General features: G+C 37.7%; 1 protein-coding gene across 4 annotated transcripts; it reads right to left on the bottom strand.

Moving 5' to 3' along the window:
* Window positions 1-11,920: 11,920 nt before the first annotated feature.
* LOC122429631 (butyrophilin subfamily 1 member A1-like) lies at window positions 11,921-26,832 on the bottom strand. Of its 4 annotated transcripts, none has more exons than XM_043450125.1 (11): window positions 26,696-26,832; window positions 24,778-24,880; window positions 22,216-22,236; window positions 20,780-20,800; window positions 15,768-15,785; window positions 15,144-15,164; window positions 14,875-14,895; window positions 13,779-13,805; window positions 13,280-13,306; window positions 12,715-12,741; window positions 11,921-12,538 (listed from the first exon to the last, which is right to left on the bottom strand). In XM_043450125.1, the coding sequence occupies exons 1-11, from the start codon at window positions 26,729-26,731 to the stop codon at window positions 12,015-12,017; spliced, it is 846 nt and encodes a 281-aa protein (XP_043306060.1). In that variant the 5' UTR covers window positions 26,732-26,832; the 3' UTR covers window positions 11,921-12,014. The 4 variants fall into 4 exon arrangements, with proteins under 4 accessions (XP_043306060.1, XP_043306059.1, XP_043306062.1 ...); XM_043450124.1 differs by having other exon boundaries at window positions 15,768-15,788; XM_043450127.1 differs by lacking the exon at window positions 15,144-15,164 and having other exon boundaries at window positions 15,768-15,788.
* Between the last annotated feature and the right edge of the window lie 462 nt (window positions 26,833-27,294).

The following is a 27,294-nucleotide window of genomic DNA, read 5'->3' on the forward strand; positions in this document are numbered from 1 at the left end:
TCTATTTCCCATGAGGTGATGGGACCAGATGCCATTATCTTAGTTTTCTGAATGTTGAGCTTTCAGCCAACTTTTTCACTGTCCTCTTTCACTTTAATCAAGAGTCTTTTTAGTTCCTCTTCACTCTCTGCCATAAGGGTGGTGTCATCTGCATATCTGAGGTTATTGATATTTCTCCCGGCAATCTTGATTCCAGCTTGTGCTTCTTCCAGCCCAGCGTTTCTCATGATGTACTCTGCATATAAGTTAAATAAGCAGGGTGACAATATACAGCCTTGATGTACTCCTTTTCCTATTTGGAACCAGTCTGTTGTTCCATGTCCAGTTCTAACTGTTGCTTCCTGACCTGCATACAGGTTTCTCAAGAGGCAGGTCAGGTGGTCTGGTATTCCCATCTCTTTCAGAAATTTCCACAGTTTATTGTGATCCACACAGTCAGAGGCTTTGACCTAGTCAATAAAGCAGAAATAGATGTTTTTCTGGAACTCTCTTGTTTTTCGATGATCCAGTGGATGTTGGCAATTTGATCTCTGGTTCCTCTGCCTTTTCTAAAACCAGCTTGAACATCTGGAAGTTCTCGGTTCACGTACTGCTGAAGCCTGGCTTGGAGAATTTTAATTCTCCCTTCTTCTTTATATTTATACTTTCCTATGACAGCCTCATATAAATATTAGATTTCCTTACCTCCTCTACTGAATGTGGATAAGTGATGATGCTATATTATAAGCAGAACTATAAGGATGTGTCCGTAAAGATAAATTGTGCCTTTCTATTCTTCTTTACTTTCTGCTGGCTGTAATATGTCATGATGGCTATAACTCAAAAACTATATGACATGTAATATGACATGGATGTAATACGACATGGATGGTGAAGAAATTAAAATGAACTGGATTTTTGACAATTTCTTGGGGCTACTCTATTATGCAGTTCTAGAACTCTTCTCTGCGAGACATAAACTTGTATCTTTAGTCAACGTATATGTTGGATATTTGTCACTTGTGATTCTTACCCTTACTGAAGCACTTTCCCTTTTAAGTATGGCAGCAGATGGCACCCGAAATTGAATATGCAGGTGAAACTCGAGGGGTAAAGTTCTGTACTTGATCACTTAACTACTCCTACACCTCTCCAGTGTGTCAATCTCATTAAGCCCCTTTATTTCTACTAATTCATTAGTCACTCCTGACTTCATACCCTTCCCTATTTATGTATCATGGCTAATAATTTTAAGTATTCCCTTACTAATAAATGAAAATCCTGTTGTCATTATCCTGTCACATCAACCTGGCGAATTCCAAATATGAGTTGATCTAATATCCACGTCTTACAATTAGCATGCTATAACAATTCACGCAAATGAATAATTGTTTTCTTTACACTTGTCAACACTGTAAAACAACTATCCTCCAATTAAGGAGTAAATAAATAAAATAAAAATATAAATACCTACTCAGCAATATCTCCTAGGGAATAATATATGTGAAAGATATTTTGAAAATAAACCTAATAAAAAACTCTAATTAAGACTGATGAAAAATTTTCATCAAAAATTTCCCTTTCTTTAAACTTCCAACTCTTATTGCTGTTCAGTCACCCAGTCATGTCTGACTCTTTGCAACCCCATGGACTGCCATACACCAGGCCTCCCTGTCCCTCACCATCTCCCAAAGCTTGCCCAAGTTCATGTCCATTGCATCGGTGATGCCATCCAGCCATCTCATCCTCTGATGCTTTCTTTTCCTCCTGCCCTCACTCTTTCCCAGCATCAAGAACTTTTCCAATGAGTCAGTACTTTGCATCAGGTAACCAAAATACTGGAGCTTCAGCTTCAGTATCAATCCTTCCAGTGAGTACTCAGGGTTGATCTCCCTTAAGATTGACTGGTTTGATTTCCTTCCTATCCAAGGGATTCTCAGGACTCTTCTCCAGCACCACAGTTCAAAGGCATCAATTCTTTGACATTCTACCTTCTTTACAGTCTCGCTCTCAAAACCATAGGTGACCACCGGGAAGACCATAGCCTTGACTATATGGACATTTGTCAGTAGTTATGTCTCTGCATTTCAACACACTGTCTAGGTTTGTCATAGCTTTCCTGCCAAGAAGCAATCGTCTTCTGATTTCATGGCTACAGTCACCATCCACAGTGATTTTAGAGCCCGAGAAGAAGAAATCTGTCACTATTTCTACTTTTCCCCCCTCTATTTGACATGAAGTAATGGGACCAGATGTCATGATCTTGGTTGTTTCAATATTTAGTTTTAAGCCAACTCTTTCACTCTCCTCCTTCACTCTCATTAAGAGGCTCTTTAGTTCCTCTTTGCTTTCTGACATTAGAGTGTTATCATCTACATATCTGAGGTTGTTGATATTTCTCCCTATCTTGATTCCAGCTTATAACTCATCCAGCCTGGCATTTCTCATGATGTGCTCAGCATATAGGTTAAATAAAAAGGGTGACAGCAGACAGCCCTGTTGTACTCCTTTCTCAATCTTTAGCCAATCAGTTGTTCCATACAGGGTTTTAACTGTTGCTTCTTCACCTGCATACAGGTTTCTCAGGAGACATGTAAGATGGTCTGGTATTCCCATCTCTTTAAGAGCTTCCCACAGTTTGTTGTGATCCACAGAGGTTTTACCATAGTCAATGAAGCAGAGGTAGTTGTTTTCCTGGAACTGTTTTGCTTTCTCTATGATCTAGAGAATGTTGGCAATTTGATCTCTGGTTCCTCTTCCTTTTCTAAACCCAGTTTGGACATCTGGAAGTCCTTGGTTCACATAATGCTGAAGCCTAGAATGCAAGATTTTAAGCATGACCTTACTAACATGGGAGATGAGTGCAATTGTCCAGGGGTTTGAATGTCCTTTAGTACTAGCCTTCTTGGGAATGGGGATGAGGATTGACCTTTTCCAGTCTTGTGGCCACTGCTGGGTCTTCCAGATTTGCTGACATATTGAATGCAACACTTTGATAGCATCATCCCTTAGAGTTTTTAATAACTCTACTGGAATTCCATTGCATCAACTAGCTTTATTAACAGCAGTGCTTCCTAAGGGCCACTTGACTTCACACTCCAGAATGTCTGGCTCTAGGTGACTGACCACACCATCATAGTTATCCAGTTCATTAAGATCTTTTTTTTATGGTTCTTCCATGTATTCTTTCCATCTCTTTGGCATCTAATAGGTAGACACTGTTTCTATCCTTTATTGTGCCCATCTTTGGGCTAAATATTCTCTTGATATTTCCAATTTTCCTGAAGAGATCTCTAGTCTTTTCCCTTCTGTTGTTTTCCTCTATTTTTATGCACTGTTCATGGAAGTAGGCCTTCTTGTCTCTCCTTGCTATTCTTTGGAACTAAGCATTTAGTTGGATGTACCTTTCCCTTTCTCCCTTGCTTTTTTGCATCTCTTCTTTCTTCAGCTATTTGTAAAGCCTCCGCAGATAACTACTTCACCTTCTTGATTATCTTTTTCTTTGGGATGGTCTTGTTCTCTGCCTCCTGTACAATATTATGGACCTCCATCCATAGTTCTTCAGGCACACTGTTTACTAGATCTAATCACTTGAATGTGTTCATCACCTCCACTGTATATTCACAGTGGATTTGATTTAAGTCATACCTGGCTGACCTAGTGGTTCTCCTTGCTTTCTTTGGTTTAAGCCAGAATTTTGCCATGAGAAGCTGATGATTTAGCCACAGTTAGCTCCAGGTTTTGTTTTTGCTGACTGTATACAGCTTCTCCATCTTCAGATACAAAGAATGTAATCAATTTGATTTCAGTATTGACCATTTGGTGATGTCCACGTGTAAAGTCATCTGTTGTGTAGCTGAAAAAGTGAGTTTGCTATGACTAGTGCATACTCTTGGCAGAATTCAGTTAGCCTTTGCCCTGCTTCATTTTGTTCTCCAAGGTCAAACTTCACTATTACTCCAGGTATCTCTTGACTTCCTGTTTTTGCATTCCAATCCCTAATGATGAATAGAACATCTTTTTTTAGTATTAGTTCTAGGAGGTCTTCTAGGTCTTCATAGAACTGATCACCAGCTTCTTCAGCATCAGTGGTAGGGGCATAGACCTGAATTACTGTGATGTTGAAAGGCTTGCCTTGGAAACAAACAGATATCATTCTATCATTTTTGAGGTTGCACCCAAATACTGCATTTTGGACTTTTTTGTTGATTATGAAGGCTATTCCAACTCTTCTATGGGATTCTTGCCCACAGTAGTAGCTATAATGGTCAGCTGAATTAAATTCACCTATTCCCTTCCATTTTAGTTCACTGATTCCTGAGATGTTGATGTTTATTTTTACATCTCCTGCTTGACTACATCCAATTTACCTTGATTCATAGACCTGATATTCCAAGTTCTTATGCAATACTGTTCTTTGCAACATCGGATTTTACTTTCATCACCTGATACATCCACAACTGAGCATCATTTCTGTTTTGACCCAGCAGCTTCATTCCTTCTGGAGCTATTGGTAGTTGCAGAAACAGAAACCAACACAACATTGTAAAGCAATTATCCTCCAATTAAAAAGTAAATAAATAAATAAAATAAAAAGACAAAAACCTACTCAGCAATATCTCCTAGCCAATAATATAAATGAAAAATATTTTTCAAATAAATATAATAAAAAATTCTAATGAAGACAAAAAAATTTTCATTAAAAATTTCACTTTCTTTAAACTTCCTACTCTATTGCCTCCTTATTCTCAGTTTATGACTGCATTCCCTCTTATGATAATAATAATAAGCAGGAGGAGGAAGAGGTGAAGAAGAAGGAGAAGAATCTATGAGAAAGGTACTATATGAATTTGTAATAATAAGCTAATTTAATTCTGCGTTTTTCCATTATGCCTCCCTTCACTGTTATAAGAGAAGTATTCCTTTTCCTTTATAGGAAATACTGATCCTTCTCCTCTTTATCCATCTTGTAATGCCCTTTCTAGTACTTGGATCCATTAGTTATTCCTCTCAAACTTTGTACAACTTCTCCTCATGAACCTTAAAATTTTAAAAGCATTTCCCATATTAAAAACAAAACAATCGAATATTCCATCAACTCTGTGTCCTTTCATATACTATTCTCTCTTTTCATAATAAAACTTCTCAGAGTAGTTATCTAAATAGTCTATTCATATTTCCTTGTTTCCCATTTCTCCTCTGCACACTCTAGATTATGGGTTGAATTCTGTCACCATAGTATGGGCTTCAGACAGTAAAGAATCCACCTGCAATTTGGGAGACCTGGGTTCAATCCCTGGGTTGGGAAGATCCCCTAGAGAAGGGAACAGCTACCCACTCCAGTATTCTGGCCTGGAGAATCCCATAGACAGAGGAGCCTGGCAGGCTACAGTGGATGGGGTTGCAAACAGTCAGACAGGACTGAGTGACTTTTACTTTCACTTTCTCTTGCTATACTCCAGTCCCTCAAAATTCACATGTTGAATGACTAACCTCCAGTATTCAGAATGTGATCTTCTTTGGAATCTGGGTCATTGTAGATGTAATTAACCAAGATGAGGTCACAATGGAGTAGGGTGGTTCTCTAATCCAAAATGACTGGTATCCTCATAAAAAGGTGAAATGTGGACACAAACATGCACAGAGGGAGAACATCATATCAAGACTGGAGTTTGTTGCCACAACCCAAGGAATCCTCAGTATTGCTGGCAAACCACCAGAAGTTAAGAGAAAGGCATGGAATAGACCCTTTTCTAGTGCTTTCAGAGCAAGTATGACCCTGTCGATACCTTGATCTCAGATTTCTAGCCTCCACAACTGTGAGATAATAAACTTTTGTTATTTAAGCTACTCAGTTGTGGTACTTTGTTATAGCAGCCCTAGAAAATGAATAAAGTCTATTTTTATCCCAAGAATTCCACTGAACTTTTCACACTAAAACTACCATTCTCACACTGGGTATCAGTAGGTATAGTATCAGTGATGTTTAACAACATGTGTCCTCAGTAAATGCCAAGGTTTCTCTGGAAGTACAATCTTAGACTCCAGTATTTCCTGTGGTCAACTGAGTATAGCACTCAGGTATTAAGTGCTAGGCATTAAGAATACAAGCCACACACCAGTGAAGAATCATCAGTTCTTTTAAAATAATTTCCTATAATGCACAACTTTTCTCTTCCAAAGAAGTATTTGAACCCAACATAGTAGCCAAGCTTCATTTGCCTGTTTCATGTTTAAACCCCTATGGGTTTCATACAGCTTAAAAGATGGCCAGATTCTAAGGAGAGGATGTTTCCTTATATTTAGTAAAATGGCAGATATAGAGTAAAGGCTTAAAACTCCGAAAAAAAATTTGTGGAAATGTGGGGGGAAATTTCTATCAAAATAATTCATCCTTCAATGTTGTTTCTTGAGTGAACAAGATTTTCAGCAAGGAGAAATAAACTTCAACCTACAGAGTAATAGTGCTCCTTCTCTGTCTTGTTGGTACAAACCAATTCAGTCATGCTACATCACAAATGTGGTTTATAGCTCTAGAGTAATTAATGGTATAGAGACCTGAAGTCTCTACTAATGACAGAACAACTATGTGTTCATACTGAACACCAAAACATATGCAGTGATTTCCGGGACTGGCATCACGGGTCCCATTGTTACTAAACACAGGTCCAGGTACTCACTACTCAGAAGCCATTAAGGAAGCCAGGTTGGTGGAAAATAAAGTTTGCTTTATTTTAGATGCCAACCACCAGAGCAGGGAGGGTGGATGTCTGTCCAAAGGCTGAAACTCCCCCTCACCTCCCAACAATCATGGGGAAAGAGCTTTTATAGACAGAAGAAGGGGGTTACATGCCAGAACAGTACAGTCAGCTTTGACAGTCATCTTGAAATTGGTCATCAGTGGCCTGACCAATGTCATCTTGTTTTAGGTATAGTTAATCTTCAGTTTCACAGTTGGTTTGTTCCCATTTCTTTGAAGCCAATTCTCAGTAATGTAGCCACTTATGTCAGGGCTACCCAAGTGGTAGTAAAGAATCCGCCTGCAACGCAGGAGATTCCAGTTTGATACCTGGGTTGGGAAGATCCCCTGGAGAAGGAAATGGCAACCCACTCCAGTATTCTTGTTGGGAAATCCTGTGGAGAGAGGAGCCTGGCAGGCTACAGTCCATGGGGTCGCAAAGAGTCTTGACACGACTTAGCAACTAAACAATGTCAGAACTACAATCTATTCATCATGGAATTAACTTATTCCAGTTTCAGTATCTATAGAACAGCTCACAGGATACAGCTCAGAATACCATCTATGGCCCATGAAAATGAAATAAAGGTGTTTGACTATACTTTATTATTTGGTCTCCTTTGATTGTTTTCCTTTGTTTCTGCATGTTCTCATTTCTCTGATTAAACTTATTCTTTGGCTAAAGTTTTTTCCACAGACAAAATGCAGGCAGAAGATATGGTGGAGAGGGAACGTAGAGTCATCCTCCATTTCACCATGGCATAAGTCCCATTGTTTGAACATCAATGGACCCACACGTTCACTTTTGTGTGTAGTGCCATTGTATCAGCCTGATTACTATTTCCCAGATGACTTAAGAGTCTGGTTTATTACAAATACCACCTCACTGCTTATTGTGGCACAAGCGCTAAGAGTTCAGATAATGGGGTTCTTTAAGAGGCTCACTATCTCCCTTCACAACCTCAAGAAACATTAAGTCTAGAAAAAGCAATGCATGACTATGAAGCAATGAAGGGGAAGAAAATAGAGAAATTTCATAAATTCCATTTTGTCCCCCTCCTAGCATTTGTGACATAGTTTTTGGAAAATGACACCAACCTATGTCTGAACTTGAGGTAATTATATCCCATATTTATTCTTTGGTCTCCTCTTAAAGCCTCTTGCACCCTAATCAATATTACTGAAGGGTTATATAACTCAAAATAACCAGAGGATATGTCTCTAACACTTCATACTTTTCTTACTCTTTAAAAAAAAATCCATATTATCTTTAATCATTACAAACAGCCAAGAGAAAGTTTTCCTGCACATAATCAATTACACTTCAAAAATAAAAATATTTAATCCCTATTGATTAAATGCCAAAGGCTACTGATTATATGATATAGATATTTTGCTCAGTAACCATTTCTACTTAATATATTTCTACAATCTTTCTCATATTTAACAAGGCTGCCTTTATCTGATGTTTACATAACATATTGAATGCTTAGAAGTAAGTGTTAGTGCTCAGTCATGTCTGACTCTTTGAGACCCCATGGACTGTAGCCTGCCAGGCTCCTCTGTTCATGGAATTCTCCAAGCAAGAATACTGGAATGGGTTGCCATTTCCTCCTCCAGGGGATCTTCCTGACCCAGGGATCGACCTGGGTCTCCAGCATTGCAGGCAGATTCTTTACTGTCTGAGCCCCCAGGGAAGCCCCAGTTGAATGCTTAGTGCTCAGTTCAGTTCAGTTCAGTCGCTCAGTCATGTCCTACTCTTTGCAATCCCATGGACTGCAGCACACCAGGCCTCCCTGTCCATCACCAACTCCGGCGTTTACTCAAACATGTCCTGCAGGGGTCCAGCCTCGGCAGGATCCAGGGGGTACCCTCAGGATGAACGGTGTTGGCGAGAGAGAGAGAAGACACGTGAGACTAGCCTTGAGAGGGCCAAGTCTGTGTTTTACTTTTTGACAACCGGTTTTATACCCTTTCACAGAACATTTTCAAGGTACAAGATGCTTATTCATGATTACACAGGTTTAGTACTACATCATTTTGATTTTTAGGAAAAGCAGGATTTTTTTGCTTTCTAATTCTATAGTAATTCTTAGCACATGATCTTCTGGCCTTGGGGCTATTAACATTTTATGCAGGTCAGGTGATTGCAAACCTATTTTCCGTTTTTATGGTGACTTTAACTGAAAGGTAACAGGGTCATAGGGAAATAGTACAGAGTAGAATTATATTCTTGTTAATACAAAAATTAATCTTTCTGCAAAAGTTGTCAGTTGCGTTTATCTAAGAAGTTTACCCCATACTGACTCTGCGACTTTGGTGAGGCAGCTTTTGCCTAGCACTCCTGGCTGACAATTAACAACCATCTCATTGTTACCACACTAGGGCTAAGTTCTTATTTCTCTAGATCTTTAACTATATTAACAATGGTTTTTATAACACAACCTTAGCACATTAAAGGCAGAAATACAGCAAGCAAAACACAGCAAGCAAATCACAACCCGATAACCACCTATAGAATAATTTTCTTGTGTTTTCTAATAGGACTCCTTTACCCCTTAAAAGGGCTGTATATCTATTAGGGCTTTTATATAATCAGGTTCTTTATGCTATTTTATGATTAGGATATTATAAGCAATCATGCATATTAGTACCAAGCGGATAAATGCATTTGGCTAACAAACTGCCAGCAAAGGAGTTTAAATTAAAACACTTTCACCCTGAATAATCTCATAATATACCACCACCTGGGAAACTTACTGATTAAAGTTTTAAATTGATTCTTATTTGGGAAGAGATCAGGGAAGGCCTTCCTGCCTGTGTCAGAGAAATTAGGGAGTAGTCCATTGAGGCAAGCATCAGAAAGACAGATATCATCTTTAAGGTGAGAGCCGGGGGCAGCTTTTCGAAATCCTTGAAAACCTGATCTGCCTTGCCTGTCAGGCTTTCTCCTCGTGACCTTGTCATGGGTGGGATCTAGTGAGCTGGTCTTTTCGAAAACCCCTGAAAACCTGATTCGCCTTGCCCGTCAGGTTTTCTCCCCTATGGCCTTTTTAGGGGTAGGGTCTCGTGTGTTGGCTCCCGGCAATGTCCATTGAGTCAGTGATGCCATCCAACCATCTCATACTCTGTTGTCCCCTTCTCCTCCTGCCTTCAATCTTTCACAGCATCAGGGTCATTTCAAATGAGTCAGCTCTTCACATCAAGTGGCCAAAGTATTGGAGTTTCAACTTCAGCATCGGTTCTTCCAATGAACATTCAGGACTGATTTCCTTTTGGATGGACTGGATCTCCTTGTAGTTCAAAGGACTCTCAAGAGTCTTCTCCAACACCACAGTTCAAAAGCATCAATTCCATGGCACTCAGCTTTTGTTATAGTCCAACTCTCACATCCATACATGACTACTGGAAAAACCAGAGCTTTGACTAAATGGACCTTTGTTGGCAAAGTAATGTCTCTGCTTTTTAATATGCTGTCTATATTGGTCATAACTTTCCTTTCAAGGAGTAAGCGTCTTTTAGTTTCATGGCTGCAGTCACCATCTGCAGTGATTTTGAAGCCCCAAAAAATAAAGTCTACCACTGTTTCCACTGTTTCCCCATCTATTTCCCATGAAGTGATGGAACCAGATGCCGTGATCTTAGTTTTCTGAATGTTGAGCTTTAAGCCAACTTTTTCACTCTCCTCTTTCATTTTCATCAAGAGGTTCTTTAGTTCTTCTTCACTTTCTACCATAAAGGTAGTGTCATCTGCATATCTGAGGTTATTGATACTTCTCCTGGCAATCTTGATTTCAGCTTGTGCTTCCTCCAGCCTGGCATTTCTCATGCTGTATTCTGCATGTAAGTTAAATAAGCAGGGTGAGAGTATACAGCCTTGATGTACTACTTTTTCTGTTTGGAACCAGTCTTTTGTTCCATGTCCAATGCTTAGCATAAAGGTGAATAATATGGTAAGTGAATAAATTAACATTCATTCATTCATTTCTTACAAGAAATATAACCTGTCCCCTACTGAAAAAAATGATAAGACAGTGGCAGGCAAAATTTAAGTAGTGACAATAGCATCAGATGATGTTCATTTGTAACAGAAAGACTGAAAACTTCTGTTCTTATTGTTGATGTTGTTGTCATTGTTGTTTTTAACCCAAATAATTGCAAACTTAAGGGAAGCACTAAAACATACCTGTCTTTTCTCTACTTCGGTAAGTTTATTCCTAGGTATATTGTTCTTTTTGATGCAATGGTAAATAGGATTGATTCTTGGATTTCTCCTTCTGATCTTTTGTTTACAGTGTATAGAAATGCAACAGATTTCAGTGTATTAACTTTGTATGCTGCAACTTTACCAAATTCATTGACGAGTTCTAGTAGTTTTCTGGTAGCACCTTTACGATTTTCTATGTAAAGTATCATGTCATCTGCAAATGGTGACAGTTTAATTTCTTTTCAAACTTGGATTCCTTTTATTTATTTTTTCTTCTCTGATTGCCATAACTAGGACTTCCAAAACTATGTTGAATAAAAGTGGTGAGAGTGGACATCCTTTTCACCATTGAGTATGTCAGCGGTAGATTTGTCATATATGACCTTTATTATGTTGGGGTATATTCCCTCAGTGCCTTTTTTCTGAAGATATTTTATCATGAATGGGTGCTGAATTTTGTCAAAATCTTTTTCTGCATCTGTTGAAATGACCATATAGTTTCTGTTCTTCTGTTTGTTGATGTAGTGAATCACACTAATTGATTTGCAAATACTGAAAAATGTTTGCATTCACAGGATGCATGGTGAATGATCCTTTTAATGTATTGTTGGGTTCAAATTGCTAGTATTTTGTTGATAAGTTTTACATCTATGTTCGTTAGTGATATTGGCCCATAATTTTCTTTTTCCTGGTATTTTTGTCTGGTTTTTGTATCAGGGTAAACAGCTAGACATGACTGAGCAGGCACACACACATATATAATTAAGAAGAGGGGAGAATTGATATGCTGTTTTTCAGTCACCAAGTCAAGTCCGACTCTTCACAACCTCATAGACTGAAGCATGCCAGGCTTCCCAGTCCCTCACCATCACCTGCAGTTTTCCCAAGTTCATGTCCATTGAATTGGTGATGCCATCTGATTCAATGGGCAATCATAAGTTCCAGAGTTTCATCTTGAGAATGAACCAGTAAGGAATAAGAAAAATATCTATTTGTATCTCTTTGGGAGATAATTGTGAATTTTATTGGGGATCAAAGTAATCATTTCTCATGGTGGGTAGACATATGAATTACAACATCAGCACATTCTCATTCACTTGGACAGATGGTTAGGGAGCCTGACTCAGAGGACCAAAGTCTGAAACGTGGCCTTAGGACACCATAGAATGTGTTCTGGGGAAAGGTGAAGATGTGGGATCCATCTGTCATATTATAGAAAGATACATCTCCAGCCTCATAATCCAGAAATACCCCCACAATAAAGGGTTTTTCTCTCAGAGTAAGATGGGTTTCTGGGGAGTTGAGGGCCCAATACTCCCCCTCATAGAACCTAATGGCCCAGAAACCATTCTGTGGGGACACTGTGACCCTCCCTGTCCTTGTTACATTATCCCTACAAACTCCCAGGTCCCAGGAACGGGCATTCTCAACCTCTACTTTCCAGAAATATCTCTCTGAGCTGAATCTCTTGTCACCCAGCACACAAGGAATGGAGTCGAATCTCTGTGGGGAGCTGGGAAGATCTTGACACGTTTCTTGCCAGGAAACTCGTCTCCCTTCTTCAGACAGGAGGAGGGCAGGATGAGCTGTTTCTGCATCCAGGGTAACATTTGCTGCAAAGACAAGTAGACCATCATGCTTCTGGGAAGAGTCTCAGTAGGTCTGGGCCAGAGGGTTCTCACTCTGTGAGGACTCCTCTGACCCTGGGTAGATTCAGCTCACTCCACCCAACATTCCTCCAGACTGTCCCACAAAGAGCAAGGCCCCTCATGGATTATTGCATACTCACCAGTTTTGAATTCTTCTTTCCTCCAATCTACAAGGAACAAGTGAACATGAGAACCTACCATCTGAAAAACACAGCTGCCTATCTGTCCAAAATACTATGGAGTATAAACTCCCTAGGATTAATTCAAGAATAATAGCAACCAAAGAAAATACTTCTCTAAAATCTACTAAATCATGTCTTACTTCAGAACTGACCCATTCTTATGTCCTCTCAGTTGATATTTCTTCGGGACAAATACCCAAAGTCTATTTAGGATGTTTGAGAGGGATACAATCTGTCTAATCAAATAACTTATTTTTCACATTGTTTCCTCAGATTTTAGCTGATGAAAATCACTTTACATATCCTCAAAACACAATATAAGATGTAATTAAAAACAAAAAATCTGCTAAAATTTCATGTCTCAAACACATTACTATCTATTAAAATACTGAATAATCCATAGAGTTCATATTATATATGCTTTGGAGTTTATTTGATCTTCAATATATTGTTTTACACAGTATATGTTCATTTAAAAATCTTTCATAATACATTTTTCTTCAGCAGAGTCCATGTAACTTACCAGGATATAATGGTGCATTCCTCCAGGCTGCCAAAGAACAAAGTAGGAAACCCTTTACTTTTTTTTCCTACCCTGCTTTCTCTTACTATCTTTTCCATTTTCCCTTGCCTTTATCTAATTTTTTCTTTTGAATCCCTTGGACTTATTTCCATCCTGTGTTATCTTCATAGTCTATTTTTCCAAACATGATAAAAAAGGTGGTCGGGTGTAGGAAGAGTAGAAACACAGAAGCAACAAAAGATGGGAGGGAAGGTGGACAAGTGTAAGAGGAAGATTAAAGACAAGAAGGAAGGAAGGAGGAAAAGAGGAAAAGCATGCTAAATTACTGGTTTACTTCTCAAAGACAATTACAGAAATTTAGAAGAAGATAATTCTAGAAATGCTTCTTCACGAACTACAGACATTCTGATTTTATTCTCTCATACTATCCTACTGCATTAGAAGCAGGACCCAAGATAGACACAAGAATGGAGCTTTCTGAGAGATAAGCTTTACTCACCATGCTTGAATTGAGACTTCCTCCTATCTGAGAGAGAATTCACAAACACACATATATGAGACAGGATTTTTTAACATCATAAGGAAAATGCAATTAAAGCCACATGCCTGCCAATGTTTGTATCTGCATATTGATCAAGAAATGCTCATTTCAAAAATAATGACAGAAATCTCTAAAGTTCATTCCATATGAAACATTTAGTAGATTATGAAGAATACAACATCATATGCAGAATATGAGGATATAAATAATTATTATAATAAGATACTAAATAATGTAGATATATTCCCTGGTGGCTCAAGCAGTAAAGAATCTGCCTGTGTTGGAGGAGATCCAATTTGATCCCTGGGTCAGGAAGATCCTCTGGAGAAGGGAATGGCTACCCACTCAAGTAGTCCTGCCAGGTAAATCCCATGGACATAGGAGCTTGGTGGGCTACAGTTTATGGGGTTGCAAAGAGTCAGACATGACTGAATGACTAACACTTTTCACTTTCTTACCTCATAAAATAGTTTTAGACTTTAAAGATATAGGCTCAATGATTTTACTTGAGTCAAAATTGCAATACAAAAGACCCTGAAGGATGAGCAATTTGTTGAATAATTGAATTAATTAAATACAAAAAAAGAGTAATAGCTATGACTGGGAACAAAAATAACAAGGCAAAATCAAAAAAAAATTTATACATCTTGGTCATTGAGAATATGACAAAGAGAAGTGCTCAAGCAAGTCTCATGATTACCTGCGATATCAGTAAAGAAGAAAATATGTCAGAGTCCATCAGGAGGAACTCATCTCATTTAACCAGGCTTAGAGTCTGAACACTTCCCCTAAGAACTGGTACAATATCGCAAATAAAACAATGGGCACTCCATCTCAAAGGACAAGTTGAAGACCCCAAGTTAAAGAAAACCTTCTATTTAATGGAAAAACCACATTCTTCTAAGCCTAATCCCATTCATGTCAGTAACCTTATGATGAAATTATTGTAATCATCTGAAATAGAAGCCTAAGACTATATCAGAAGAAAGGGAAACACTCAAATCATGTTTTTAGGAATTACACCATGAAAAAAAAAAAAATCAGAAAAAGTTACCAATTTCACTCTGAAGTATGCCTGAAAAGTAAAATGGAGAAAACTCAAGTAAATATCAAGGAAAAACAACACAGAACATGAAAATGAGCTGAAAATTTCCATGTCATAGAAAATTGAGGCAATGAAAGTTCTCAGGGGACCTTATGATGAAATTATGGTAATCATCTGAAGATAGAAGCCTAAGAATATATTAGGGGAAGGAAGGGAAACACACAAATCATGTTTCTAGGCATTACATCAAGGAAAAAAAAATCAGAAAAAAAGGTTACCAGTTTCATTCTGAAGGATGCCTAAGAAGTAAAATGGAAAAAACTGAAGTAAATATCAAGAAAGACAACACAGAACATGAAAATGAGCTGAAAATTTCCAGTTCATAGAAAACTGAGGTGATGAATGTTCTCAGGGGGGAGAAAATGAACAAAACTAAGTGAAAATGGAAAAATGGCAAGAAATCACATTTCTAACTTAAAAAGTGAAAAAAATGAATGAATTTCACATTTGAATGAATAAAAGACATATGGAGAAGATATGGACAGAAAATAACTAGGATTTTATCCTGTACATATTTATTTTATGCATAGTTAAAAGAATATAGGTAATTCAAAGTTTAGATCAAAATATATACTTAAAATAATCTTATAAGACATATTATCTTGGTAGTAGTGTACTGCACAGATTTTTTTTAATTTTGAAAATTTTTCTGACTAGGGAAACAAAAATGAACAGAATCAAAATGGAAGAATCCCAACACCAAAATATCAGAGTGGAACTAATAGACACACAGGAGAAAGGCCTGCCAGTACAAGGCACACAGACAAAAAGCAAGGCAGTGTTAAATGTTGAACAAGTCATTTTAAAGGGGATCAAGAGTAATGGGATATCATAAATTTTACCTAGTTCTTTCTGCAGTTCTTCTAAAAAAAAAAAAAAGCAGAAAAAAAAATTTAATGTCATGAGAAAGAACTACAAAGAGAAATAAAATTTACTGAAATTTTCATACTTAAAATTAACCCCATCCAGTTTCAGATGAACATACACAAATTAACACAGAGGTCAGTGTTGTCCAGAGATATTCTACAGTAAGTGGAAAAAGAAGGAAATTAAGTTAATTAATTGATAGAATTGTTAGATAAATTAGTTCTGGTAGCTAATTTGTAAAAATATGCTTTATTCCTTTGACAATATATAGGTTCCAATTGTCCTGTTTGATATCCTGGCAGAGTGCATGGCAACCCACTCCAGTATTCTTGCCTGGAGAATCCCATAGACAGAGCAGCTTGGCGGGTTACAGTCCATAAGGTCACAAAGAGTTGGACACAACTGAGCAACTTAGTACCCATATCCTGTTTGTTAGCTTTAGTATGGGCATTGGCTGCTTTTACATATATCAGTAAATTCTCATCACTGCAGTAGCTATTGTGTGTAAAGTTGGCACAAACACTGCATAAGGGAATACTGAAACACTATTGGTATAGGTCATGGGCTTCTGAGGTGGCACTAGTGGTAAACAACCCACCCACCAGTCCAGGAGACATAAGAGAGGTGGGTTCAATCCCAGGGTCAAGAGGCTCCCCAGAGGAGGGCATGGCAACTCCAGTATTCTTGCCTAGAGAATGCCATGAACAGAGGAGCCTGGCAGGCTACAGTCCATAGGGCTGCACAGAGTCAGACACAACTGAAGCAACTTAGCATGAACACACGTTGGTATAGGTCATAACACTGTCAGGTTTCCGGGTGCCTATTTACACACCATTACTGCAGATAGTGACTGCAGCCATGAAATTAAAAGATGCTTGCTCCTTGGAAGGAAAGTTATGACCAACCTAGATAGCATATTAAAAAGCAGAGACTATACATCTGTGGGAGAAGGCAAGGGTGGGATGTTTCGAGAGAACAGCATGTATATTATCTATAGTGAAACAGATCACCAGCCCAGGTTGGATGCATGAGACAAGCGCTCGGGCCTGGTGCAGAGGGAAGACCCAGAGGAATCTGGTGGAGAGGGAGGTGGGAGGGGGGATTGGGATGGGGAATACATGTAACTCCATGGCGGATTCATGTCAAAAGAAAAATAAAAAAGCAGAGACTACTTTGCCAACAAAGGTCCGTCTGGTCAAGGCTATGGTTTTTCCAGTGGTCATGTATGGATGTGAGAGTTGGACTGTGAAGAAAGCTGAGCGCTGAAAAATTGATGCTTTTGAACTGTGGTGTTGGAGAAGACTCTTGAGAATCCCATGGACTGCAAGGAGATCCAACCAATCCATCCTAAAGGAGATCAGTCCTGGGTGTTCCTTGGAAGGACTGATGATGAAGCTGAAACTCCAATACTTTGGCCACCTCATGTGAAGAGTTGACTCATTTGAAAAGACCCTGATGCTGGGAGGGATTGGGGGCTGGAGGAGAAGGGGATGACAGAGGATGAGATGGCTGGATGGCATCACCGACTCAATGGACATGGGTTTGAGTAAACTCTAGGAGCTGGTGATGGACCAGGAGGCTTGGGGTGCTGTGATTCATGGGGTTGCAAAGAGTCGGACATGACTGAGCAACTGAACTGACCTGAACTGATTGCCACCATTCATTCAAAATCTTCTTGTATTTGAGTTTATGTTTTAACTCATGCATAAATGAAACTTATCCTTACCAAATCACATGGGTGCTGAATCCATGAGAAAGAAATGGGTTCTCTGAGAGAAATTCTGTTTCTCAACAACCATGCTTTTATTGTTGCTCCTCCTCTTCGAGAGAAAACATCTAAACACACACACATGAGACAGGTTTTTCTAAACACTATAAAGAAGATGCAACTAAAGCTATACATCACCTAGTGATTATTTCTGAAACATTTTCAAGTCATGTCCATTCCATAATTAAAGAGGTAGATCTCTACAACCCATTCCACTGAAAACATCACTATAATTTGAAGAGCACAAACTGTGTGATATATAGGAACATAAAATTTTAAATAATTCTTGTACTAAGCTTGTAAAAAGAAGTGCAGAATCATCTCAGAACACAACTTTAGACTTCAGTGATATATTATCAATGAGATATGCTGAGTGAAACAAGTATGTATAAAGATTCAAAAGGAAAAGCAACCTGGTGAATTAATAATCAAAAATGAAAGAAAATGAAAATGAGGCAGGATTTATAACTACAGTTGGAAACTGAAAATCAGGCAAAAATATTTATACACATTGGGTCACTTGAGGGTACAATCAAGAGAAGTGGACTAGCAAGTCTTAAGTTTACACCTGACATTAGTAATAGACAAAGTGAGAAAATTGAAAGGAAAAAATTTTATCAATCACCAGGTTTGGAGTCTAAATCTTTCCATTAAAAACTGAAACAATAAGATTTCTAAAACAATGGGCACTCCATCTCAGAGGACACTCTGGAGAACCCAAGTTAAAGAAAGTTGTCTATTAAATAAAGAAAACCACATTCTTCTTAGCCCGTGCTGTGCTAGGTCACTCAGTCGTGTCCGACTCTTTGGGACCCCATAGACTGTAGCCCACCAGGCTCCTCGGTCCATGGGGATTCTCCAGGCAAGAATACTGGAGTGGGTTGGAATGTCCTCCTCTGGGGGATCTTCCCAACCCAGGGATCGAACTCAGGTCTCCCACAATGCAAATGGATTCTTTACCATCTGAGCCACGAGGGAAGCCCAAGAATACTGGAGTGGGTAGCCTATCCCTTCTCCAGTGGAACTTCCCGACCCTGGAATCAAACTAGGATCTCCAGCATTGCAAGTGGATTCTTTACCAGCTGAGCTACCAGGGAAGCCCCTTCTTAGGCTAATCCCCTTCATTTCACCAACCTTATAATGAAATTATGGTGATTATGTGGAAGACAGAAGCCCAAGAACATATCAAAGGAAGGAAACAAAGGAAAAATGTTTTTAGCATATACATCCATTTAAAAAGTTAGACAAAAATACAAATAAAAAGTCAGAGAAAATGTTACCCAGTTCATAGTGAAGTAACTATGAAAAGTAAGTTGGAAAAAAAGAATATATTCCATAGATGTCAAAGAACAACAACACAAAATAGAAAATAATTTGAACATCATCCATGTACAGAATGTTGGTAGGAAGCTGAAAATCAGAAAAACATAAAAACAAACCAAAAACTAAAAAAAAAAAAAAAAAAAATAGCAAGGAAGCACTTCGAAAACTGGAAATGAATCTCTCAATTGACTGAATAAAGTATGGTAAATATGTGAAAAGAAAAAAAAAACAGGATTTCATATAATACATATTTCATTTTGGTAAAGAATCTGCCTGCAGTGTGGGAGACCTGGGTTCTATCCCTGGGTTGGGAAGGTCCCCTGGAGAAGGGAAAGGCTACCCACTCCACTATTCTGGCCTGGAGAATTCCATGGACTGTATAGTTCATGGGGTTGCAGAGTCGGACACGACTGAGTGAATTTCAATATCACTTTCACTTTCATATTCATTTATGGAGAGTTTTAAGGATACAAGTAATTCAAATTTAGACCAACATATATATTTAATAAAATAATTTTATGGCAAATGTGATTGCAGTAGTGGTGTATTAAAATTGATTTTTAGTGTTACAAAAGTTTCTGATTATGCCAAATTAAGCAACATGTCTTTAAGTGGAAATATTATTTGACTAACTAAGGTGAAGATATATATAAATCCCAAAAAAATCTTTTTAAAAGATATCATAACCATTGAGGAAGCGAATGACTTGGTACGTTTTTGCAAGGTTGATGGTTTCTAATTCTTTACACTTAACAAGATGGCAATAATATTTAATTAAGTTTTCAACTGAAGGACTTTCAAATTTAAGTTTGAAAGCCCTTACTCCCTCATTTTATCATTTACTTCAGAAAGTCAAAGAATTGAGTGACATGGTTCTAACCAAATTCTTTCCATATCAATTTACTTACATGGCAGTGGAAAATTTCTCAGCAAACAAAAATAAATGGAAAAACATTGTGTAGATGACTGACTCATGTATTTAGATAAATATAATTTTCAGCAATGAGTCAATGGAGGAAAACAAATACTGTGATTATATGACCAAAGAGTTAAATGATTGTGTTTTTTTTTTCTTTTTTTTTTTTAATTCTGATTGTTTTTAAGGCAATAATTTTATCTCTTTTCTATAATATGACTATAATATGACTCTAGGCTTTACTTATGAAACTTTCATACAAATTTTAAGAGATCAGAATTGACATTCTGTTAAAAGACAGTATTTGGGAGTCCTTACAATTTCGAGGTGTCAGGTACTATGCACACTTTTCCTTGTCCTACACTCTTGAAAGAAATCTCTCTGGTGGTGTTATATCCACTATGTGTTCTTTTTCCCATGTCTCCTGTGTTCACTAGACTAAAATATCTATTACTACTCATCTCTATCTTCCAAGCCAAAACTCCTAAATTTAGATGCCTTTTAGAACATATCTTTCCTCACTTTAAAAAAGGCAAAATAATATAATCTCATATACATTCTTTTGAAGAAAAATTCACTCTTATAAATTAAATAACACAATAGGAATAGAGCAGAGGTGTTATGTGGAAATAAAGAGAGATCTAAGTCAAGGAAGTCTATCCTGGAGTCAACTGACAAAATTTTAAAAATACCCAAATGTGACACACATCTTAGTGGTAACATTCTATTCACAGAAAGGTTCTGTCTCCTTGATTGCAATGACTAGAAATATGAAAAAGGCAAAAATGGCATAAATGAATAGCAAATGAAGATAGGTAACCTGAGTTGGGAGGGTTACTGACATAAAACATGTAAAGACATATCTCTGTTTGAGTTAAGGCAGGTGACCACCAAGAGTTTCAAGGTTAAGCGTTTCAAGGATACAAGAAATAGATGAGAGAATAACAAGGTACACAATGCAAGACATTATCGGTATTTACCTTTTTCCTGTCCACTCTTCTCTGAAAAATAAAAAGAAGAAATAAACAATTCATTCCAAACAAAAGCATAATGTCAGGAAGGAAGAACAAAATTCAGACCCCTTTTCTAGTTTACTCTGTGGCACAACTTGACCATATTTGGGAAAACTGAAACCACAAGGTTCCAAAGGACATTTCATCAATCAGAAACAACATAGTTTTTTACATCCCTCCACCCCTAGTGCAAAAGAAACTAAATTAGGAAATGAAATCATAAGAAGAGGTATGGTGGGAATTCCTCTGGAATGCACAATATCCATCTGTCCTCTTTCATTGGGCCATCCTTTTGCACCTTAAAAGGCAAATGTACACACATGCACAAGACAGGTACTTAAAAAGTGATGAGGAAGTATATAGTGCAGGCACCCATCTGTGCAAATTGTATGTGGAACAGTGGTCATACATGCTGTTGGGCTAAATCACTTCAGTAGTGTCCAACTCTTTATGACCCTATGGACTGTAGTCCACCAGGCTCCTCTGTCCATGGGATTCTCCATGCCATGCCCTCCTCCAGGGGATCCTCCCAACCCAGGGGTCGAACCCACGTCTCTTACGTCCCCTGCATGTTTCTGCTGTACAATGCAGTGAAGTAGTTATGGACCTCCTTCCCACTTATATAGGTCACCACAGAACACCAAACTTAGCTTCCTTGCTTTATAGCAGGTCCCCACTAGCTACCTACTTTATTAATGGTAGCTTATGTATGTCAGGAGCTTCCCTGGAGAAGGGAAAGACTACCCACTCCAGTATTCTGGCCTAGAGAATTCCATGGACTGCATAGTCCAAGGGGTCGCAAAGAGTCAGACACGACTGAGCAACTTTCACTTCACTTCACTCTCAAGGTGGCACAAGTGGTAAAGAACCTGCCTGTCAATGCAGGAAGCATAAGAGACATGGGTTCAATCCCTGGGGCTGGAAGATCACCTGGAGGAGGGCATGGCAACTCACTTCTGTATTCTTGCCTGGAGAATTTCATGGACAGAGGAGCCTGGCGGGCTATAGTCCATGGGATCACAGAGTCAGACACAACTGAAGCTACTCAGCACATATGTATGTCAATTCTAATCTCCCATTCATCCCACCATCCCCTTCCCCTTCACCAACTTTCTAAAGAAATCATTGCAAGTCCCTGCAAGGCAGAAGAAGCCAGTCTTTAAAAGGAAGTCATGATACAAGGTGAAAAATGAAGAAATGGAAAAGTAGAGAAGGTAGGGAAATAGAAATGGACAGAATTAAAATGAGAGAAGCCTAACAAGAAAATACTTGGGTGGAACTAGCAGACATGCAAGAAAAAGATATGCCACCAAAAGGCATATAGGCTAAAAGTCAGGCAATGTTAAATGTTGAACCAGTCATTTTAAAGAGGATCAAGAGTAACAGGATATCACAAAATTTACCAAGTTTTTCCTGAAGTTCTTCTGAAAAAAAAAAAAAAAGATAAACATAAGCATCCTATGAAAGAACTACAAAGAGAGTTCAAATTTACTGAAAAACTCATATTTAAAGTTAAGCCTAGGCAGTTTTAGATACACACACACACACACACACACACACACACACACACACACAAATCAGCAGAGAGGTAAGTATTGTCCAGAGATATGCTATGCTGCTGCTGCTGCTGCTAAGTCGCTTCAGTCGTGTCCGATTCTGTGCGACCCCATAGATGGCAGCCCACCAGGCTGCCCCGTCCCTGGGATTCTCCAGGCAAGAACACTGGAGTGGGCTGCCATTTCCTTCTCCAATGCATGAAAGTGAGAAGTGAAAGTGAAGTCACTCAGTCGTGTCCGACTCTTGCGACCCCATGGATTGCAGCCTACCAGGCTCCTCCATCCACGGGATTTTCCAGGCAAGAGTACTGGAGTGGGGTGCCATTGCCTTCTCCAGAGATATGCTATAGTAAATGAGAAAAAGGGGAACTGGAGTTAATTTATTTGACAAATTTTATGGAATATTATATATTAATATAAATATTAATATTTATTAATTTGTAGAAGTATTCTTGACCCCTTGGACAATATTTAAGCTCCCATTTAAACTCCCATTGTTCTGTTTGTTAGCTTTAATATGGTCACTGGCTACTGTTACATATATTATCAGTTATCACTGTTGTAGCGACAGTGTATTAAAAAGTTGCCACAAATACTGCATAAGGAAATACTGAAACTGTTGGTATAGGTAATACACTGTCAGGTTTCTGGATACCTCTTTTCACAACATTCTTGCCAGTGATCAATTCTCAACCTTTTTGTATTTGAGTTTGTTTTAACTCATGCATGAATGAAACTATGATAACTACTACACACTGTTGTGTTATCTTCTGAATCCAGGAGAGAAGAATGGCCTGTCTGAGAGAGGTTCTATTTCCCACCAACCAGCTGCCTCCTCCTCTCTGAGAGAAAATAACTCAGCATACAAATAAGAGATAGGTTAGGGTACACTATAAAGAAGCTTCAACCAAAGCTCTACATCTTCTAATGATTGTTTCTGCAACATTTTCCAGTCACAGCCATCATTATTATGGGTTTCCATGCCCTCCTCCAGGGTATCTTCCCAACTCAGGAATCGAACCAGGGTCTCCTGCATTGAAGATAGATTCTTTACCAGCTGAGCTACCAAGGAAGCCCCTCCATCATTATTAGAATGAACTCATACTGCATGTATTATGTGGTGCAAGAACTCTGTAATACATGCACTAATCTAGTGGAATATCCACATTACAGTACTGAATTAATAAAGAAAAGTACCAATCATTGGGCATAAAATTATCAATTTCATAAGGATAAAAAAATGCATATGTAATCATATTCTTTATAAGCACAAATGAGTATTCTTTATAAGCACAGAAAATGCCTGAAGATTACACAATAATCCATTAGCAGGAATTATTCTCTTCTAAAGACAGTAATTAGGAGTTGGGAAATTGGGGAAGATTTTTGCTTTTTAACTTCACATGGTTCAGTTTGGTTGAATACTTTGCATTATACATAAACCTTTTATGTAACCAAAATAAACAATGACAAAGAACCCCAAAATGACTCGGGAGTGTACACCCTGCAAATCTAAACCTATAACAGGCAGCAAATTTCACATATCAGTTGTGCTATATAGGATCCACCCCACCAACCATCTCTGTGAATAATTCTACCAAGTAAATGTAACTTCCTTTTAGAATGTGCAAAATGGGCACAGTCTGTTTGGATAATGATTTTTTCTATTGTTAAAGTTATCCTTTCTAACAAAGTGCATTCTCTGACAATATTAACTACTCACAGAAAGGCCTCAGATACATTTCTTTTACTTGACCCTAAAAATCAGGAGAAAAAAGTACAGTGTAGTACATATTAGTAGTACAGTACAGAATAGTATAGTGTAATAGTTATTAATATCATAGGCATGGAGGTTGAATGAGATTGTATCTAGATAGTTCTCAGGATATGATTTTTTTTCTTCACAGAATTTCCCTTCTTATCACATTCTTACTACCTGACAGAACTAAAGAAAGTGACTGCATAATGGGACAAGGTCAAGAATAAAGTCATAGTGCCATTATAAATGAGAACTTAAGAGCTGAGTTCAAATACAGAAGATGGGAGAGGATTTTCTGGTTGGATGTCAGATTCATGTTTCTTATTACTGGAAAAAAGTTTGAGTGATGAAGAAATGCATGTAAAAATAAGAAAGAAAAAGAGATGAGAAAGAGGGAAAGAGGATGTGGCTATCTAATTTAAATACTGTTATTCAAAATAACGTCATAAATTTTTACAGAAAGACTGGATATGAAACTGTATTCAAATAATCATGGTATATAAACAACTTATTACTATTATTACTTTGAAGGTCACCACATTTTTCCTTAAAACTTGAGGTCTCAAAGCACTTACAAAAAAATCTATTCCCTGCACCATTTTTAACTCTTAGAGCCACAGCATGAATTGCATTTTCCCATAATTTCTTACTTATCTTTTTGTCCTTTCTCCAGATTTTGTAGATCAGGAAAGCCAGTGTGGGTCCCAAAATGTAAAGCTTAACTTTACTTAGAACTTGCATCCTTGCAGTTATCTGAAAGGAAAGTCCACAAGTACATTCATCTAGATCTACATTGTATCACCATTATTTTAATGCTCTGCTTACATTTAACTTGCTCTTCTTTTTTAGCTTATTAATATAGAAGTTTAGATGGTTGATTTTAGATCTTTCTTCTTTTCTAATACAAGCATTCAAGGCTATAAAGTTTCCTCTTTAAACACTGCTTTCACTGAACCCTCAAGTTTTAATAAGTTGCATTTTCATTTTTAAATAAATTCAAAATATTTCTTAATTTCTCTTGAGATTTTTTGAACTATGTGCTATTGGGGAACTAAGATTCCACATGCCATGTGGCCTGGCTAAAAAAAAAAAAAATTCTATATACATGTATAGTCACAATTAGAATATTATGTGAACTATATTACCATATCATATTCTCCTTTACTCTCCCAACCTTGTTTGTGATAACTTGTACAGAGATCTCAAAGCTAGTGGCACCCCCATACTCCCCTAATCCATGAGCTCTCTCTTAAGCCCACTTCCTTCCCTGCTAACTTGAAACTTTTGCCAATGCTTGAACGAATACCTCTAAATTTCACTGTTTCATCCATCTCCGCTACTAATTCACAAAGCTAAATCAACACAACTTATTCCGAGCATGCATTATACTATTCTTCATGGAAACAAGAGAGAACTGAAAGACTTTTAAAGTAATCCAAGACAGAAAAAAATGTGGACTTTATTAATCTAGGAGACCAACATACACATCATGGGAGTCCCAAAAGAAGGAGAAAAAGGGAGTTCAGGAATATAAGATCAAAGGGATATACTTTTTAAGCTATTCCATAGCAACATATAGACTTCCAAAGCTGACAAAGATGGAGTAAGATCACTACACCTATGTCTCCCACTGGTTACAACCAAAATATCTGGACAAAATGCCAAAATAGTCTAGTTGAAAACTTTGAAAAGTAAATAATAGCAAGCTGATTGTGGGGAGAAATCAAAAGAAGCCTGAATTGTAACTTGAGCAAGATGGTTCTTTGGGACTAGTACAGCATCTTCTCAGTCTTCTGACTCTCCTAACAAAAGTTGCTATTCCTTGCCCCAACATTTCCTCTCTTAATTTATTGTCCTGACATGCAGCAGGCAATATGAGCTTGGACTTGGTGACAATCAGTCCCAGTGTATCTTATTCAAACAGATTCTAACTTGTTGAAACTTTTCTTTATAATTAATTTTGGAGATCAGTCATCTATTACTGTTAATTTATGAGTTAATTAAATATAGCTCCTGAGCTACCAAAGTTTAAAAAAACAAAACCAGACAAATAAACTACACAAGAGATACAGAAAACTATGAAAACTCCATTATCACTGGGCGCAAAAAGAGAAAAATACAAGTCATTTACAGCTCAGGCAATTGCATTGCCTGCAGATTTTCTATACTTTTCAACTTCAGAAGCTCAGAAGTTCTAAATCTAATAGATGAGAAGTACTAAATTATTAACAAAGTTAAAACTACTTCAGGTCTTAGACAATAAAGAAAATAAGCACAGTTTAATATTCCTTTCTTCTTTTCCTGGTCATTACAAGTAGTTCTTCCCTGTGGTTGGAAATAGACCCATAGGCTTACCATACATAGTATTAATTTCTAAAGAGAAAATGTTTCTGAGAATGGCCTAAACCTTTATACAGTTAAAAAGAAAATCATGCCACCTTTCAGCTAATAAATGTCCCATTTACTCATGTGGTCAAAGTCCTTATATATCTCTGTTTTCCATGCCATAATTTTTTGCCCTTCTCTCTGATTCAGTATATTCTAAACTATAACCAATTTTCTACTCACATTTTTCATGAAGAATCTAATTTGTTTCCAAGTCATTAAAGACTCATTTGAGAATAAATCTTGACTCCAGAGTTGCCTTATTCTGGTTTTCTACCTGTCAGCAGTAAAACTCAAATGAGAGAGTGGAGTAGAGCTGAACCTATACTGGTTGAGATTCTAGCAGTTCAAGACCTTTGTACTGGGTGTGATTCTCAGAAGGACACATTTTGTATTCTGAAATTCTGAAAAAGAAAGTAGATTTAGCTCAAGGTCTCCACAGTCTTTAAAAAATAAAATCTTCATGTGCAAGGAGAATGTTCTGTTGACATATATAATGCAATGTTGATTACAAGTCCTGAGCTGAGGAAACATAACTTAGATGTGTGGTAAACTATGCCCAGTTACAACACTGTAATTCTGTAGAATTAATTCTGTAAGAAAGCTTTCCTCAGCTATCAATGCAAAGAAATAAGGGAAAACAACACAATGGGAAAGACTAGAGATCTCTTCAAGAAAATTAGAGATACCAAGGGAATATTTCATGCAAAGATGGGCTTGATAAAGGACAGAAATGGTATGGACCAAACAGAAGCAGAAGATATTAAGAAGAGGTGGCAAGA

Source organism: Cervus canadensis, chromosome 28 (assembly GCF_019320065.1).
Source record: "Cervus canadensis isolate Bull #8, Minnesota chromosome 28, ASM1932006v1, whole genome shotgun sequence".
NCBI lineage: Eukaryota > Metazoa > Chordata > Mammalia > Artiodactyla > Cervidae > Cervus > Cervus canadensis.